At 51.8% G+C, this 19,842-nt stretch overlaps 1 protein-coding gene across 1 annotated transcript in view; it reads right to left on the reverse strand.

Annotated features, from left to right (window-relative positions):
* Nucleotides 1-9,799: 9,799 nt before the first annotated feature.
* ZNF407 (zinc finger protein 407) overlaps nucleotides 9,800-19,842 on the reverse strand; it is a 364,894-nt gene continuing 354,851 nt past the window's right edge. The window contains 1 exon segment of the mRNA XM_032470454.1: nucleotides 9,800-11,841. Coding sequence (XP_032326345.1) covers nucleotides 10,511-11,841 — 1,331 coding nt within the window. The 3' untranslated portion in view covers nucleotides 9,800-10,510.

Below are 19,842 nucleotides of genomic sequence, written 5' to 3' on the forward strand. Positions count from 1 at the left end.
CAGTGGGACCACCAGACCTGAGCCCATCAGGTCCTCCTGCTGCTGAAAGCTGTGGCGTGCCGACTGCATCTGGGAACGTCCACTTGCCTTAACGTAATTTGTTTCTGAGGATCCAGCATCCAAACCAGAGTCCTGGGGAGCCCCGAGGGTCAACAAGGCGGCCACCAGCTGTTGAACAAAATTCGGAGGTGGGCCACTCATGGAGCCAGGGTATGTAATAGGGAGGAACCTTAGTATTCTATTACAAGCTCATCACGAAAGAGATGTTGCCTATAAGCTTAAGTTATACATAACAGCCCATCTCTGGGAACCCTGCCTCCCAGGTAATGTGCATTAAGCTAAAATACCTTTGTTTAGCTCACAGGAAACCTCCTGACCAGGCCCACCTGTGAATGACTGCAGGAAGGCAGAGATGAACACATCCCCTCCGGAGTCTGGCTGGAGCCAGGACATCTCCCCTCCCCTTTTAGTATAAAAGAAGCCTAAATTCTAACTTGGAGAGAATGGTTCTTTGGGACACTAGTCCACCATGTGCTCAATATGCTGGCTTTCCAGATAAAGTCACTGTTCCTTACCCCAACAACTCGTCTTTTGATTTACTGGTCTGTCCTGAAGCAGGCAGTATGAACTTGGACTTGGTAACAGTTACATTCAGCTCTGGTTTTCTTTGGGTTGGAAGAGCCATCCACCCTAAACTGCCAAAAACAAACAACACCAACAACAATTTTAGAAGCCAAAACATCTAGAAAACTTAAGACAGAAGCCTAACATCATTTATGCTCCATGAGTGTAGCTGACAACTGTCATGACACTGATGAACGTTTCCATTCTGTGCAGGTCTCTCCTGGTGATCATTCATTCCTTTCTTGGTTACAGCACGTATAATTTTTTTGTCTTCTCCCTCTTTTATACCTGTGAAATTGAGTTGTGCAAATAGACTCGAGATGTCAGAGTGCGTCAGGGAAACCATGTGAGATGTGAATAGTCTACTGGTAGCTTCTGGCCGTTTCTGACTATTTAAGTAGGTATTATAAAACTTACTTGGTATTCAGTAGTATGTAATGTAGTCTCTTGCTCAGATAACTCAACATGGCCAAGGTGACTATTATACAGCTAATTGGTAGGAATTATCATCAGTCCATTTGAAGCAACTGAATTACTTTCCAATAGCCAAACAAGGCGGGGGGTGGGGGTGCGGGGATGGCGGGGGGTGGGGGTGCAGGGATGGGGGGGGGCTCTCCAACATGTACATCAGAAACCAGGGAAATGAAATGCTTTCTTTCCACAGACTGTGAACCGAAATCCTCTCTCTGTTTGGATGTCCTGCTCCATGGCCAGTGATGTGGCAATTTCCCGACGCCATCTGGGCTCTTCCTGCGGGGTAGCAGGGAGACAGGAATGGCCAGGAGCCAGCTCTCCAGCCAAGCACGTCAAGTCAAATGGGAATCAATTCAGTTCACTTGGCTTCTTAAATGGAGGAAAGTGTCACTTTTTTTTTTTAACCCAGAATGATTCACTTCCTACATCACCATTAAATATATTTACTTATCATTTTTAATATTCAGACCCTTCAGCTCTTCAAATACTAAAGGTGGACGCAGCCCTGGAGCAGGAACTGCCCAGTTGGAGCCGCCAGGCAGCCAAGGCGGGCCCCTGTCTCCAGGGCACCCCTGCGCCAGGCGCCCCCGGGCTCTGCAGTGAGGGGTCAGAGGCTTTTGCAGAGTGAGAGCAGGTTTTGAAGGCTTCTCTAAGCTTTCCTCGCACAATGGCGGTGGCTGCCCTGTGACGCTGGGCTCAGCCCTCTCCCCACCCAAACACCCAGCTCCAAACAGCCCAAAGCACAGGCTGTTGACATCTCCTCACTCCTTTCCCTCCATCGTTTCTCTAGGGCCGGCCATGCAGGGGGACACAGTGGCCGTGCTAGTTTGCCACCTGGGCAAGGAATGGCTGGTGCGGTCTGCTGCCCTCAAAGTGATGTGTCAGTCTGGGACACTGTCTATTCACTTCCTGTTAGGATAGAGGATGTTGTACCTCATCTTACCCACCTCCCTCCTCCCAGCTTAATTACAGTATAATTTTTATTAAACTCACTGTCAGTATGAATATTATAAATATGTAAACCAAGTGATTTGATTTTCTTATACACTTGTTTAGCTTTAACTGACATTAATATTACTTCACTGGTTTTTATCAGATTAGATTTTTTTCATATGCTGTCGTCACTCATTCTTTCCAAACTATCCAAACTTTCTTAACATGTTTCCCCTACAAGTGGATATATCGAGTCATCCATCGCTTCTACTCCTTTTCCATAGGGCCTTCCTTTCATCTGCTCTGATTAAAGAATCACCCTGGGAACCCCCTTTGTTGCTCGTATGCTGATCGTCTGTTCCTGAATCTCAAGACTAATCTATCTTCTGCAAGAGCATATCTTTTAGTAGCTTCATGAAAAAAGGCACATTGGGGAAAAAACTCTGGAGAGATTACGTATCTGGCGGTGTCTTTATCCTACCATTGCATGTGATTGATAGTTTAGCTGGATATAGAAGTCTTCTTGGATGATGAAGCCTTCCCTTTGGAGTGTGGGGATACCCCCTTTCTGACTTCTAGTCTCCAGGACTGTCTGATACCATTTTGATTTCCTCTGTGTTTAATTTATTTGTTTTCTGTGACAGCTTTCGGTATTGCATAACCTGGGTTTCTGAAATTCCACGTTGATACACCCAATATGGTCCTCTTCATTCATTTTCCTGGGCACTTCATGGGTCTTGCAAGATGAAAGCTTGTGTCCTCGGTCTGGCAAACGTCCTTAAATTTATTCTTGGATAATCTCCTTCTTCCTGTTTTCCTCATTTTCTCTTTCCAGAGTCAGTTTCAGATCTGTGTTGATACTTTAACTTTCTGATCTGTGGGATCTCCAGTATATTCAGCTTTTCAAAAGATGATTTTTTCCCCTAATATCTAATGGTAGTATATAGTCTTGCCATCAGCCAAGCAATAACACGTGGTTTATTTTATCTTCTACACCCCTGGAGTTGGCATGGGGGTCACAGCTTTCTGCATCACGCAGAAGAGTGAGGAAAGGTAGCCGGTAGCAAAGGGGGCACGGCCGCCACCCCCAGGACATGCAGTGACCCCAGAGCCGCTCCTGTGCCCCCGTGGATGACTCCTCCACCAGAAGCCACGCCCCTTGACGGCACTGTTCCAATTTCAAAGGAGCAGCTGCTGAGGCCTGAAAACTGATGATGATCTTTGCAAAGACAGTTTGAGCAGAACCCAGCCTTCAAGGAGCATGTGGGTGAGCGGCGCGTCCTCTCAGCATGCGTCCTGCACTCAACATGGTCCTCAGGGGAGTGGCCGAAAAGAGGAGGCTTGGAGAGGTTGACAGGAGGCCAGTTCAGGAGAGACTCCAGTGACTGGGCCAGCTTCTCCAGCCTGCCTTCCCCACACCCAAGCCTGCGCAAGGGCCCCTTACCCCTCTCCTCCCCGAGGGTGCCTTTGGCTCCTACTCTGCTTCCATCTCCCACCTGGAGCCCACACCACTGCATCATTGCGGGGCTGGCCTTCCTGGCTGACTGATGGGCCCAGGGAGGGATCAGGGCTTGGAAAACCAAAAGGCATTCAGGAGCGGAAGACAAAGAAACGCGAATCGGCGAGTGGATTCCAGGTTTCGCAGATTGAGAGATAAATTAAGGAGAGACGCATCAGGGAAAGCTGACACGAACCTCTGGTCCCCTGCCCTCTGTCCCTGCATTGGGAGCTACCTGGATCAGCCTCCAGATCGCACTGCACCTGAAAGCCACTGGCTGCTGCCGTGTGCTGGGAGGAGCCCAGCCCGCAAACCCAGGGACAGGGACCCACGGCCGTGCCCTGGGCTGGTCCTGCCCGGGGAAGGGAGCCCCCACTCGCCCCCCTTGCAGCCCCACTGCTTCCCGGGGGCTGCTCAGTGCTTGATGTCAACACGAGGCAGCCCTGACCATGGAATGACCCTCGTGGCAGATGTCAGCGGACAACACGTGCAGGTGTACTAGGTGGGGAAGGCCGGGGAACTTTCCAGAATGGGAAGGCGCAGCAGGAAGAGGGAGAGCCTGAGGGCGGCGAGGAGGCCGACCCAGATCTCCTGTCCCCTCGGAGGCTTCCCGCTTACTCAGTGGCCACACTTACCGGCAGGCCCGCACGCTGGGTGCACACCTCCTTCCTGGACGCAGAGAGCGGCGCGGAGATGGCGGGCTCAGAGCAGGGCCGTTCGGCCTGGCCACCGCAGGGGCCAGCCGGCAGTTTGAGGTGGGCCGTCCCGGTGCCGGAGTGGGCCTGGCAGCATCGCTGGCCTCCGCTCGCTAGATGCCAGTAGCACCAGGTACCGCTGGTTCTGACGGCACCCGCACTGGAGCCTTCCCATTTCAGGACTGCACCGTGGGGCCCCTGGCGTCCCTGGCCAAGAGAAAGCCTGTGTCCCCACACCGACCCCCCAACCCCAGCTACACTCAGAGCTGTGAGCACAGCTTTCTTCCTTAGACAGTAAGGAGTGGCTAGAAGTCCGGCCTCGGGCTGCTGGATACCTGCACTCTTTCCAAGGGCTCCCCCTCCCCAGACCTGCTCCATAAAGTGGATCTGAGCCACTAGCGATGCACCGGATCTCAGAGTACTGAGGTGCCAGAGTGTGCCTTCTGGGATCAGCTAAACCTGGTGTTACCTCCCTCCTCTCCGTGCTGCTCTCTGGTCTCCGATGGACCAACTTCATCTCAGGCCCCACCAGGACGCAGCTGTATGTAAGAGCAAAGCTCGCGGTCTGGGGGTGACAGATGTCCGCTGCACCATCTCCTGCTGGGGTCAAAGATCTCCTTCCGGAAGAGAAAAGGTCATGATCGTTCAAGACCATCAAGGGCAGCAGGCTTGCTTTTCGCGGAACATCGAGGAAGGAATAATGCGTGGAATAAATCGTCTGGGCCCAGGACCTCAGGGCTAGAAAGAAATGCGGAATGAGCAAAGAGCATCCTGATTGTAACAGAACAGAGCACGTTTCGCTGGTGCCACCGACACGGACTGCTACCCTCCCCTGAAGGGCACAGTCACCAATGAAGAGGGAGTCTTCTGCCTCTTCTGTTGATACGAATCTCAAAAAGTCACCTTGACGTGACAAAACCACGTGTGAACCTGGTTCCACATCACAGTAAGACCTAGGTTCCCGATGTGTTCACTGCTCAATTCGTGCCCAGGAGTTCTGTTATTTGAGAAAACTATGACTCAAAGAAAAGAAAGGGAGGCAAGGAAGAGTGAGGACCGCTGATGCATTTAGCGGCTCAGTCACGATGCCCCCTGAGGGCTCCCGCGCTCCAAGCTGAGCAATGGCGAGAGCAGACCCCGCCCTGGAGCTGAAGCTGTGTCGGGGGAACAGAGACAAAGGCCATCTGAGCTCCGTGAAGGCCAGAGGGCAGGGAGCGGCCTGCTCTCCCGACCCACCCAGAAATCACACCCCCGGGGGCTACCCCATCTCGCAGGGCCTTCTCCTGAGTGAGGGCGGAAGGCCGGCTGTCGGGGTGGCTGGGACTCCATCCCCGCTAGCAGCAAGGTGACTCCATGTAAAACCAGGTTCTGGAACAACCACCCCTGGCGGCTCCAAAGTTAAAACACCCTGTCCTCCCTGGGCCGCAGCAAGGGCAGGGGAGGAAGGTGGACCGAGCCAGGGGGCAGCACTCGCTTTTGGGCTCTGGCCCCTTTCAGGTGGGTCAGGATGCCTCCAAAGCTCTGCTGAGGTTTTGCGGGGCGGCGGTGCGTGAGAGAAGGCTGGCCTGCGGAGGGGCCCTTCCAGCCCGCACTGCCCTGATGGCTTCCCACGCCGGGAGCAGCTGGCAGCCCCAGATCAGCCTTAATAAAGCTCCTCAGCTGGAAACACATACCCAGTTTGGAAATTAGAAAACAAACCTTTACTTTGTGTTGGTTCCTATCCCCCGACTTAAAAAGTTATTTGAAGAGTAGTAACATGAGCTATTCTGGATCCAACTGAGAGCGGCACTGCCGGGCGGATGGGTCCACGTGCTCCTGTTTATCCCGGTTATAAATCATCTTCTCATGATGTTGAAAGTCATGTTGAAATTAGGTCATTTTAGAGGAATTTATTAAAAGGTATTGAACTTGCAGAGCCAGGGGTACGTAAATGATTCTCTGACTGAGATTTATAATGGATTTATTTAATTCCTGTAACAGGCCCTCGTGACCACGTGCTGGCCCAGGTGGCTGCTGTCGGTCCCCTGCCCCCTGCGACCCACTGAGAGTCGAGACACCAGGATCCCGGGCTGAGCCGGGGTGACGAGCTTCTCCACCCTCATGCTTATTTCTCCAGATTAAGATGCCTCAGGAGGTTTCTGTTTCTCTGACTTTACAGACCGGAATCCAGGAAAGGCGACAGTGATTAAACGCCTTCCCTGGTGCTAACAGCTCCACCGCTATTTTGATAATGCTGTTCAGTCTTCACTTGGGTAAACACCCAGAAAGGCGCAGGCACCAACAGCTTGGCCCCGATTCTAGAATCCTACATGCGAGGTCTTCATCACGGTACCTTTCCCCACGAAGACCACGCGTGTCCCTCCTGGCGAATGTAAGTCTGTCTTACGCTGCATTCTCCACTTCTAATTTCCATCTTCCAGATATTGGAAAAAGCTTTTCTTCCCCTCCGCAACTTGGTGGCTGGAAATGGAGCCCCTGGGAAGCGCAGCTCAAGGTCAGGACCGGAGGGAGACCTGACTCCTGGGTCACTGACCACGAGCCACCTGGGCGCCGGCTCCTCCTCGCTGACGCAGGGAACCACTTCTCTCCTTCGCTCCCTCCTCCTGAGGCGCCACCATGTTCATTTCATGGGGATCAGCCGTGATCCCACGACTGAAAGCCTGAGCTCCAGCGAGGAGAACCGCCAAGGGTACCAGTCAGAGGAGGTCACCACACTCCCGCCTGTCCGTGGAGATGTCACTGCGGGCTTGCAGGCGCCCGCGTGGACAGGGCCTCGGGGTGAGGCTGGGGGCACCTGCGCGCCGCCCCCCCATCCCCAGCCCTTCTTTATCTCCAATTATAAAGCGGCACCAGGCTTTCTCGTCAGCCGCGCTGCCGTGTCTCCAAATGGCTTTTCAGTGTCAGGCCTATCAGGAAATTAACTCATCACGCAGTGACAGCTGCTAATTTTTTCCCCTTACTTGTCAGATGGATCGCCCGCTGAAGCTAATAATGAATCACCAATCCCTGATTAGAAGGTGCTTCCGAAACGTATAACTGCCATCTGAGCTAACTTTTTTCTTCATGTAAAATGATATCACCCCAGAGGAGCAGCACACGGACTGCGTCCCTCAGCAAGACGGAGCGGAGGAGCTGCGCGCGCCCCTGAGCCCTGGGCTAACGTCAACCACGGCGCTTTCTGTAGTCCGCCCAGCGAGCAGGCTTTCCTCTTTCCTAATTCTCTTCCCAGAACCTGCTCTGGGTTTGGAGGCGAAGCTGGTTCTTCAGCTCTTTCCTCATGCCGTGATTTTATGTTTGGGAAAACAAAAGATTCGATAGAGCTGAGAACTACAAATGCCACCTGCCCGCCGGCCCTAGAACCGCCCCCCACCCCAAGACGCGGGTGACCTGGCAGCGGGGCCCTGGCTGCCTAGAGGGGGTGGTGCGCTGGGGCTGTGAGGGTGGGTGTGACCCTCCATGGGGCCCTCGCCGTGCCTGGGCACAGGCCCCCCGAGGCTCCTCCAGGCTGTCTCCTGGGACTTAGGGTCCACGTTTCTGGACTGAGTTGACAAATGAGAGGACCTCTCAGTGCTGCACTGACACCATCTTGCCACGTTTACTTGCTTCTTCAAAGCAAATCAAGAAGCAAAACAAGTGTTCTTTGCAGCTCTCAGGTGACGTCGGTTGTCCGCGGCTTCGGGGTGTGGTGGGACGTGCTTTCGAGAATCCTCCCTCCCTCTGCTCCACCTTTTTAGTGAGGCCTCAGTCAGGGCGCTTCCTTTACGTGACCTTCTGTGGCTAGAACATCCTTTGTACAGAAACTTTGTTCTCTGCCACTCTCCCCCAAACACGCGAGCATCGCCCACCCTCTGCTGTAGAAGCTGAAATCTGAACTGCTTCTCTGCGTGACTTGGGCAGGGCAGTCCTGTTTTCCTCACCAGAGGTCCAGAGGCACCATCATTTAATGGCTGCAGTTTAATCAAAAGGTGTTCTTTCTGGATTACAGTCTCCAAGTAAATGTTTCTGCTGCTCTGTTTTTCACTTCTTTAAAGTCCTATTGTCTTCACTGGTCAAAACTTCAGGGAGGCTCTAGGCTTGCGAGTCTTCCTCACAGACCATCCGGGCTGCAGGGGACACGCCCTCATCACTGTCAGCCATGCCTCATTATTCGGGGACCCACGCTTGTGGACGTGACTCCCTCGCATTCCAGTAGTTGTGTGACAAGAGAGAAACGGGAGCTAACGTTAACCCAGCTCTCCAGGTAATTAGAGGACACAGTAGCTCAGCGAATCCTCTGCAATCCTTCCGAGCCTTGAAACACCTCCTGCACGATTTTTTTATGCAAAGGCCTGCTCTTTTCATTGTGCACACAATGTGATTGCTGGTTTGACGCTGCAGGCTACACTGGTTTTATGAAGGATTAAATGCCACCTGAGACATATTTATCCTAAATAAATCACAAACAGTAAACTGCAGCATGTCAGTGTCAACAGCCAGGGCTGCAGCAGAAAGGCTGGCCCTGCAGGACTGAGCAGTTAGAATTAGCATCTGGGCAGAGGGCCGCGGGCTGCAGCCAACGGGAGGAGTGAGCAAGAAATATTCCCCCTGAAAAACATCCCCTCCTCCGTTTTTTTTTTTTTTAACGTGTATGAGAAGCTTGGAGGGGTGCATCACTTTGTAAAGGTCACCTTTATCCTGATGACAAACGGGAGCTGATCCTGTCACCGTTTGCTGAAGACAATGTTTAAAAAGAGCTGAACTGCCCTGCCATTTTTAAGAACATGAGCAAGTCATACCCGGCTAATTATGAATCGCAGCGTCAAATTTGAAATTTTACCTTTTATTTTTTTTGGAGGGACAATGGCATCCAGGGAGGTGGCCCTTGGATGGACGGGACTCAGGGCTCCGAGGATGAGAGGAGGGGAGGGGCAGGCTGTCCAGCCTCGTTTCCACGCTGACCTCTCAAGAAGGGTGTAAACGGGACACTGATTTCAACCGCGAAGGTATCATTTTCTCTTCCTTTTCTCCCTTCTGGATTCACAACTTCTAGATACCAACCAGGATAGAATCTGTTTTGTCACCAGAATCTGCCTGGGCCACGTGCCAGATGGTCAGAAAACAGCAGATGCTGTCCCAACCCAGCACACTCGGCGTGGGCGGAGGGGGAGAGGAACGTGTGTCAGACGAAGGACCAGCTCCCTTTGGGTTTTCCAGCTGCCCGCTGGTTGGCTGCTGGAAAGGAGATGTCATCATTATCTTTCAATGCTATAATTTTATTTCAAAGGAAAAAGAAACAGAACAAACACAACCTTTGCACTTGGGGGAGGGGATGATTCACAACTTTGGAAGAGTTAGAGGAGGAATTGGACCAGGAAAGCAGTCACGCGTGAACCTCATCCACGGTTGCAGCAGCCCCCGGAGGAAGCACAGACCATCCTGTTGGGGCCAGGGCCACGGCGCATGGCTTTCTGTCACTAAAGTTTGATGTCAGCCCTTTCACACAGACATAAACTACAAATAAATCCCGTGAAAATGGTATCAACATGAAAAAACATTCGTCATCCAAGCAAAATATTGATACAAACAGTATTTTCCAGAGTGCACATTTCATATAGGCTTTATTGTATGAAACTAAGTCAAAATTAGAAGCGTTGAGTTTTCTTAACCAAGGTTTATTTTAATTGAATAAAAACGTCAAGGCATTTCTTAACCGTAGGCTGAGAAGGGATCTTTTAAGCAGAAGCAACCAGAACAATGAACACACTTACGCTGTCTGAAGGGAGGAAATGGGCTGCCTTTGGTCTGGGGATACTGTGACCCTAAAATTTCAAAAAAATGAAGAGCGTACTGCTTCAACATGGTAATACGGGGAGCTGCAATTTTTAACCAAACATGTAATAAAATGTTAAAACGGCGACATGCTAGGCTGCCAGAGCCGACGTGTCTCAAGCCACAAGGTACAGTGTTGTCATGCCTCCACCGCCAGGGCACAATCCTTTCAGAACTGAAACGGGTGAACATCGGTGGGGGGAAAAACAGAAAACAACTTGGCTTCTCCTCAGCACAATGTTAGGACCGAGGAAGGAGCGTGGACAGAAGGGCGGGGGTGAACGGACTGCCCCGCCCGCCCACGCACAGCAGGTGCCCGGCCTCCGGTCAGCAGCGACATCACCCGGCCCGGAGCGGGTTCCTTCTCCTCGATGTGCATGTCACTGTCGCGAAGGCTTGGCAAGTGAAGTTCAGGGACACCTGCCACGTGTGCTGGTCTCTCCACACCTGCCCTGCGTGGAGTGTCAGGGTTCCTGCATCAGGCTTCGTGGAGGTCACTGCTCTCTCTTTGGCTCTGAATGACCGCGGCTGCCGGGGAGCCCTCCTGGGTATATATGACCATACTCGTCAACTGTTCGGTCCCACCGGGGACCATGGCCTCGGCGCTGAGCGCGGCCCCAGCCTGCAGGATCTCCTGGGAGCCGGCTGCCTCGATCACGGTGTGGGAGAACACACCCGCCCCGTCCTGCACCCCTGGGGGCAGTTCGGTCACGATGTAGTGGGTCGCCCCCTCGGGGAAGCTGCCGCCGGACTCCTGCACCATGGCCTGGACCAGCTCCTCGGTCACAATGATCTGCGAGATCTCCCCGTCGGATTCTGCCAGGTCGGTGTGCGGGTCGGGGGCCCCCGCCTCCTGCATGACGATCTGGGCGCCGTCCCGCGCCAGCATGTGCACAGCACCCTCTGCGTTCACGATGACCTGAGTGACGCCGTCCTTGACCAGCTGGCCGGCTGCGGCCGGGTCGCAGACGGCGAACTGCAGGACGCCCTGCACCACCTTCTTGAGGGCCGCCTGGCTGTGCTCCTGTGACGCGACCACGGCCGCGGGCCGCACCACCTGGGCCAGCACCTCCACGGGCCCTGCGGCGGCTGCGCCCTCGGGCACGTCGTGGAACAGGTGGACCTCAGCGCCCTCGGGCGGGGCCGCGGCGGGGGCCGCCTCCTCCGGCCCGGGCAGCTGGACCAGCACGTCCCGGGGGCCTGCCCGGCCCTTCTCCTCCGCCCGGCCTTCGGCCCCACCCAGCTCAGTGACCGCACACAGCAGAGCATCCAAGGCAGAGGCTGCGTCCGGAGGGGGCACGCCGGCCTCCGCCAGATCTAAGATCTCCTGCTTGGTCACCTGCTGAATCACGGCCCCGCCGGGACTGAGGGGCTCGTCCACGCGGTGGCCTTCCATCGAGCCCCCCACGACCACCACCTGGGTGGCCCCGTCCTCCAGCTGCTCGGGCAGGCCCGGCCCAGGCCCCACGCCACCCCCGTGCACCCCGCCCTGCCCCGTCGCGATGACCTGCCCGTCTTCCGTGATGTGCACCACCCGGGCCACCTGGCCGGCCAGCGCCAGCGTCTGCAGCGTGGCCGCCGCCGTCTCCTCCACCGAGGCGTCCAGGGCGAACTCGCCGTCGTAGCCCTGGATGATGATGACCTGCTGGACCGGCTCAGGCGGCGCCGCCGGCCTCCTGCTGCCCCGCAGGGGCCGGTCTTTGACCGGAGACTCCTCTGCCAGGGCGGCCGCGGTGAAGGGGCTGTCTGTCTCCACGAAGGTGGCTCCTTGGCCCTTCAGACGGCACTCGTAGGACTTGGACACAATGCCTGTGGAAGACAGGGACCAGTTAGAGCCTAGACAAATGACTTTTAGGCTTAAAAGTAAGACAGTTCTTCTGTAGAAGCTTTAAAACTTCAACAGAAACATTGTGACCCATGACTCAGGTGCCTTCAGGGGTCGCGGCGCATGTGGACTCTGACAGGTGCTCCTGGTCTGACTGCCCAGATACAGTCCCATTGGCCGCTGGTCCACTCCCAGCTCCTACGGAAGGAATATGGTCAACTCCCTGCAACTGCTGCCATTTCTAACAAGACACTCAGTCAGTGAAGATCACTAACAGTCAGTGGCAGTATTGTCTAACCCAAAGGAAAATCTTTTTCCATCATCCAAATATTAGATACAGCATATTTATTTATTGGACTGAAAACAAAAATTGAGCTGTGCATGGAGCAGAGACACAGGGTCTCCGCCGTCCAGGGCAGAAAGGAGTGCGCAGCCCTGACAACTGATTCCGCTTTATTGCCCTGACCTCTGGCCAACTGCCTGGCGTGCAGCCAATGTTCAGCAAAGATGCGTTTGTTGAATGACTTAACTATCATGTGGGGTGAGTAGGGACTACGGCAGAGAATAAACACACTGAGCAAGAAGAACAGAGGAAACAATATGCACAGCTGGCCTGGAGGGCCAGGAGTGTTCAAGCTCTCCCCGGGGGTTGGGGGGAGGGCCTGAAGATGGAGCAGCCCAGGTCCAAGGGGCGGCTGAGCAGTCGGAGGAACCTCCGCACTTGGGGTGGCCGGGCTGGCCTGTCTGGCCTCCTCTGACCAAGGCGTCTGGACCACAGTCTGTGGAGAGAAGAAAGCTGTTAAGTGTCTGTAAGCAGGGAAGTAAAATGAGTGCATCCATCTCAGACCTGGGACAGAGGTCTCGTAAACACTAGCCCCAAACTCCTCTTAGTGGAAATGAAAACGCTGTGATTGTTTCAGAAAATGCAGAGACAAGCCCTTGGACGTGGGCATAAGCAAAACACACAGGGCAGGAGAGCCCAAAGGAGGGCAGGCCTGGGAAGAGAGCTTGCAGGCTGCCGGACGCATCTGCCCATTGGAGGATCCCAACAGGCGGCCACTGTCCTTCCCAGTCTGCGGTCTGTAGTCTGGACACCCGCCCAGGAAGGCGGAGCGGCCCCGGATGGCCTGGGGCTGCCGCCAGTTTCAAGCCCATCTTGCAGATTCCGGGGCTGCAGCCCCGAGCTGGCCCCTCTTAAAGGAAGAAGGCTCTGGCCGCAGAGCCCAGGGTGGGAGGGGAGGGGGCAGGAGAGAGTGAGAGGCGAGGGGTGGGCGCCGCGAAGGCAGGGCGCGTGCACAGCCGTCCCCCAGCCCCGCCTGTGACGCTGGTGACGCTCGGTTAGTAACTTGGCGGGGTGGGGGGAGTACGAGTAAAAATTGTCATCTTTGTTTTCATAAAGAAGAACTCTTTAAACAGAGTTCCTATTTTCTCCTTTAAATTCCCAATTTTCTACCAGTTTCTTATTGTCGCCTCCTTCCCTCCTAAGAGAGTGATCTATGAATGATTTAGTTACTTCCTTATCTCAGTGGCAAACATATTTTTGAAATATTCCACTTTACTGTCTTTAATGTGGGTCCTTTTCTTTAAAAAAGTACACTTTGTCCTTACCAAAGGAGAAAGAAGGATTAGGGGTTGTTAGATTATTATTGCCAACGTCCCTTAAAAATAGGACAATGTTGTGTACGCGTTGGCACCATTCTGCAAGAAAGCATTTCTTTCAATACAGAGGCCACTCTGGGCACAGCCGCAGACAAGGCCCGCCTTCCGGCGGGTACAGTATCTCAGACAGGCTCCCCAGAAGCTGTTAAATCATATTTACCAAGAGGGACACATCCGGGCTCATATCCAGACTGTAGGCAATGGTCCCGGATTGGGAATCACGTGTGAAGTTATAAAAATGCCAGCTCCCAGCCTGTTCCATGTGTGCTGCTATGATGCTTAATGCTCTGTATCCACTTGCTCACTGCTCTGAATTCTCAGGAAGTCACGCCACTGCAGCCCCCTTAACTTCTGAGGCCAGAGGGGGCTTCCCACTCGGCAGGGTGGGGGGCCGGAGGCACGTCCCAGCGGTGCTGGCCGGCCTGTGCTGGGGCTCAGGGCGGGTTCTTGGGTTTGATTTTCTGTCCACCATGAGCTTTCAGTCCCCGAAGCTCTGATTCCCAGTGAGAAAGTCAAATGTATAAGTAATCCATTTTTGTAAACAAAGATCAGGACCAATTAACATTTATTCTTTCTCAGAGAACTCTCTAGAGTGTGATCTTAGAGAGATCACAGAATCATAGACTTTGAGGTCAGGAAAAGAGCTGCGGGGTCCCCAGGACTGTCTCCAGGAGCAGAGCCTCCCGTTCACTCAATCAGAGATTATGGGACACGGTGCCCAGCAGCTGGGAGTCAGGGGCGGGAGGACCATGGCGGCTGAACCAGCCGGGCAAATGTAAACCATCACAGCTTAAAAGGCATCCAAACATTCCCACAGAAGGGACCAAATGTCACTGATTCTGATGAAGTGACCTCCCTAACTATATGCGCCCCTCCTACGTTTGCCCTCCTGGGAAAGGCGCACGGCTGGACCCGGGAAGCAGGCTCCAGCTCGGCGGCAGGCGGCGCAGGGCGCAGGGCAGCGGGGGTCTCCTACCGCAGGGGCCCCGCCGCCTTTCAGAGGTGACTTGAGCGATGGAGAATCTTAGCCAGGTGTGTTTAAAGCAACCTTCACCGTCACCCTTCTACTTTACGAAAGGAAAACACACCCTTCACCCTGGGGCCCTCAGGAGGATTAAGGGTCAGAAGATAAGCACAAGATTAAGGTAAAGCACACACATCGTAGAAGGGGTGAATCACCCCGCTTATGCTTTACCTAATCTCGGGCGCATGTTCTGAACTTTAATCCTCCTGCATTCTCTCTCCTCAAGGAGGTCAGGACTGGGCTCAGAGCAGAAGCAGGAGCAGGAGGCCTGACCCCACGGTGGGCGCTCCGTGAGCTCCAACATGCACACCTCCGCATGTGCCTGGGGTTCAGCCCTCTCTGTTCAATGTGCCGCCCACCAGGACCCCGAGATCTCCTGTCTGCCGAGCTGGCCAGACCTTGCTCTGGTATGCCTGCAGCTCCTCTCTGACCCTTCACTTTTCTGCCTCGGATGGAACACCCTGTGTGCCTTCAGTACCCTCTGAACTTGATGCAGTTAGTTTCTGTCCATTCTCCTATTCCAAGGTCATTTTCAGTTTAGAGTTGGGAGGTTAAAAAAATAAAAAGAAAGAAATATGGATACAAAACAGAAAGAAGGCAACCTTCAAATGACCTCCCGTCCCAGATTACAGAAAAGGACATACCGCTCCACATCAAAAAAGGAGGCACCACTGCAACTGGAAGAGAACAGACATCCTATTCGGTTTTCTCACGTTTGAGCCCAAGCAGCTCCCTTCTTTAGTCTGCAACTGGATGCCTAATCTCTGGGGTGTAGGATTAGCCTCTGAATCCCTTGCACACTGATAATTACGCTATTCTGAGCCACTGACCAAATTTATTTGAATCCAGGGGTGGGTTAAGCCACTTCCAGACCATTAGAGTAAACTACGGGGTACAGACGGCTGTCACTACGGGGTGTGATGAGGCTTGGCAACACCAACATCTCAACCTCGGCTCGGCGCGAGCCCAGCTATTCCATCACAGTTCATAAATGCGACTGCGGGTCCATCTTTGATTCAGCAATTTAATAACTTCGAGTGCTGTCAGTACTGCTTTGAAAAATAGCACCTATAAAATGTAACAGCCTCAATCAGATTGAAAAAGATTCACCCACTGAAGATTCTTCCATTTCGCCCATAATGAATTAATGTTGAGCTATGTAGAAGTTCAAGTGTCATTTAAACGAATGTGAATCTCCACTGTAACTTTAAATTCCAACTGGGCTACGACCAGAAATTTACTGGGCACATCAACTTCAATTTTTGAGATCTTTCTGGTAAATACTAACTGTAAACCCCACCAATGCAAATGGCCAAATGCACACAGCATCTGGGACACAGGAAGTTTGCACAGGTTTTATCCTTAACTGCTTAGGTGCTGTTATGGCCCCAAAGCTGCACAAATCTTTCATGGAACACGGGTGCCTGGCATGGTATCTGTATCACACGTACGTTTTTTCAAAGGCAATGCCAGACTTCAGTATGCTAACAGCGGCTACTCAAATAGCGGGTCTAAATCAGTCTTTTGGGGATATGTTTCCAGCAGGACAGTGAGTAGCTTTGTGTAGAAGGTGCAAACACCATTAAGATGCAGCCTGGTGCCTGTTTATGAAATCCCAGCTCCCTGCTTGTTTGCTCTCCCTGAGCGCACATATATTTTACTGCCTCCTCAGAGCTAAATGCATTGGAAGTTTACAACCTGGTTGAAATAGAAAGGGTATTTTGGGGGAGCTGAGGATTTGGTCGCAGGGAAATGCTTTCTCATTCGGCTCCCTTCTTCTCCAGGAGACCATGCGGTTCAGGTCCTTCTTACTTGTCCCTTTTGATGAGAACATCTCCAGAGTTGAAACACATACCCACCCCCCTGTCGTGCAGGAGCAGAGACTCGGACCCGTGCTTCTGGGGAGCTACACAGGGTTGAGCATGTGACTCTTTCCTTCTGGGTGTGTGTGTGTGTGTGTGTGTGTGTGTGTGTGTGTGTGTGTGTGTGTGTGTGTGTGTGTGTGTGTTATTCGTTCGTTACTGTCATCATTTTTCTCCTCACAGAATAAATATCTTATGCTTTTGTTAAGCTTACATTTAATTAAAATGTACAGAATTTGTGCAGTAAACTCAGATGAAACAAATAAAGCCAGGCCCCCCTCTCTTGAAGGCGTACGTTGTGAATGAAAAATGTCATTATAGACTAAAAAATTTTGCAGTAAACAGGGCCTACAGAGAGAAGTTTCCCCTGTAATGACGTCCATAAAATACACAAATGGCACTTTTAGTACCATCCTGAATATGGCATTTTCTGTGCTCTACACACAATCTAAATGGTTTGATCATAGAGCATAATACTCCATTGGGTTTATAGAACAATCAATGTTCCATAAAATGATGTATTTATCCAATAGCAGGCTCAGCGGCTCCCGGTGTGTGACACTGTCGGACCAGGGCCTGGACTCCGCGCCGGCCGTAAAACTTACCTAACCCACTTCAACAACTTCATCTCATCTGCGTCAAGTAATTTGTTGAAGCCTCAGCTTGGCTTAAAAAAAACTTGTAATAAAAATTCATAGAATTTTCAGGAGAATGAAAGCCGATGACAATAGAAAGGTCACATTGTGTCTCCACTAAAGGGGTCAGAGGTCGCTGGCAGTTCTAAAACCGAAAGTAGATTTCATGCATCGCGTAGCAGATAAAGATGGCATTAAAAAGACTTGTGTGGACGAAACGCCGACCGTGCGAGGGAGGCCTGGGCTCATATCCGACGTCAGCCACTCTGCTGCCACAGCCAGCATTAATTTTAAATTTCTAAGCTCCTCCTGAAGTGGTGTTACATGTTTATACACTGTGAGGTTCCGTCTCAGACACTGTGTGTGTTTCAGGTTTTATATTTTGGGAAGGCACGAAGCTTGAAAACACTAGGTTGGCTCATTGTCATAATGAAAGCACCTCGAATATGATGCGATGAAGAAAGTAATGCTCTTCATATAAAAATTGGGGGCACACATGACATTGTGATTCTTAAGCCACATATAATTTTTCTCAACTTCAGTTTTAAGATGTAATTTTAACAAGAATGTTAAGAAATCGTACTTAATGTCTATTAAAATGAAACAATATTAACAGATTATGCTAATAAATTAGAGCCATATTTTAATGTCACAAAAGCTTATAAGTTTCTCAAGTGAAATCAGGAAAAATAACAAATTAAAATTCAATGAAATATAACCTTTTAGAAATTTCAAAGCAGGGAATAAATTATTCTTACAATAGCAGTCACCAATAGTATAGCCAGTCAAATAGATATCAATAATTGTTTTAGAATATATTCATTTTTTGGACAATGATAACTACCTGGATTCGGACAGGAAGCCCCCAAGAGCGCCCCCTGCAGGCTGGGCTGAAGAAGAAGTGCCTGGTGCTCCCACAGCCTCCCATCCCTGAAGGAAACCCAGACCAAGTCGTGTGGGAGAGTCCAGGCTGGCTGAGATCGCAGCGTGTATACCAAAATGAGTTTTACCATTTTTTTTTTTTAAAGAGAACAAAGGACGGCCTATTATTTTCAAGGGTTAGAAATGCATTCTGGTCAGTGTTAATAAAATTCTCACACAAATCAGAAATACTGAGGTTACTAGAGATACAAAATTAAAATTTTCTTCATCTTGAAATTATCTTCGTCTTTGGCAGCTTGTTAAATGTGACAGCTATACTAGTGAGGCGGGTTTCAGAGCACAGGCCGGTGCTGGCCATCCATCCCGGGGCCTGTGCCGCCGTGCGCTGTCCTGAGGACGTGTCAGCGACACCGCAGTGCCGTGAGTGAAAGGCATGTTGGTAAGTATCTGCTTTACACCACAAATAAACACGGAGGTCTCTGTCCCAGAGTTACAGGAAAAGTCAGCGCTCTGTCCTCAATTTCATGAGGGTCGCTGTTTTATAAGAAGAGATGAGGAAGATTACTTTCCTGTGAAAAACTCACTGAAGTCTGCATGACTTCTGAGAGGCCTTTTCACCTAAGTTTCACACGCACAGGTTTCTAAGACACCCTGTGTGACGTTCACTGGGGGGCACAGAGAGCAAACCCGGACACAGATTTAGGTACCAATTTCCCTCCATTATTGTTAGTACCACACTTTGGACTAGGATTGACTGAAGATAATCATTTAAGACCCCTGAAAGGAATTTTAAGATATTCAGGAAAAACCAAGAATAAATTTTAACTCCAGTTGGAAACACTTGATCGACCACGTTTCTACCTTTACCACGAATAGTTTCCATGGGCCTCGATATTTCTAGGGCACTGAAGAGTAACAAAGAATAAAAGACAGTATTTTACCTTCAAAGTCACAAACCCTAGGAAATTTTGTATTATATGAGGCCCTTAGGTATATATTATCATTTCCACGTGCGAAGAACTCACGGGAACCACGCACACAAATCTCCCTCAGGAAGAGGCATCCTTTAAGGTCCTCTGGATGGGCTTCGGGGACGGACGCGGCGGGGAGGCCACGGGAACTGTCTCTCTGCTGCAGAGGCCTGCGGGCGGTGCCGAGAGACAGGGCGCTGCCCCAGAACTTGGCAAATTTGGCTCATGTGATGGAAGCAGTGTCATTGTGCTTCACGACGGTGATGAAATGGGACTTGAAAGTCAGACTGTCAAGTGCTCTGAGCTTGGGGTTTCCCCACGAAGAGCACAGCTTAAGAAGAGACAGTTGAACTAAGAGCTCAGGCGTCAGTCCGTGTCGGGGGAGCTGGGGTGGCGGGCCTGCAGGGTCAGCGCACTTGGCATCTTGCACACGTTCTGGGGGTCGAGGGCAGCCCTTGGCCCCTGTCGGGGGAGACTGCCTGGGGCGCTTTCCCTTCTGCCTGCTGGGACGTGCGGGCTCTTCCTGGGGGTCCTGGTCCAGGTGCCCTGCCCTCATCCTGTGGCTCTGAACCTCATCTGCCCGGTGCTCCTGGTAGCAGCTGATGAAAGGTGAGACACACACCATGGCCCTGCATCTGGGGAACTGGGGGCTTGAACAAGCTGTGCAATTTGGGGCCAGCATCCTTTCTGACGGCCTTCAAAGATTCCAGGGAACTGCAGCCCTGCCTGCTTACGGCACAGCCGCCTCCGTTTGACTTAAAGACGTTAACTCCAATGAACACTGACATTCTTTTTTTGCATCAGGGAATCAGAAAATCAAGAAACAGGACGACCTTTTCCTGACAGTCCTATAAAACTCCCCGCACAGAGAGCACAGCGTTAGGGACAAGACCGATTTTTCAAAAGCTGCAACCATTACACACACTTTAAAAGGTAAAATTATGCAAATAAG

Source organism: Camelus ferus, chromosome 30, assembly GCF_009834535.1.
Source record: "Camelus ferus isolate YT-003-E chromosome 30, BCGSAC_Cfer_1.0, whole genome shotgun sequence".
In the NCBI taxonomy this organism is placed as follows: domain Eukaryota; kingdom Metazoa; phylum Chordata; class Mammalia; order Artiodactyla; family Camelidae; genus Camelus; species Camelus ferus.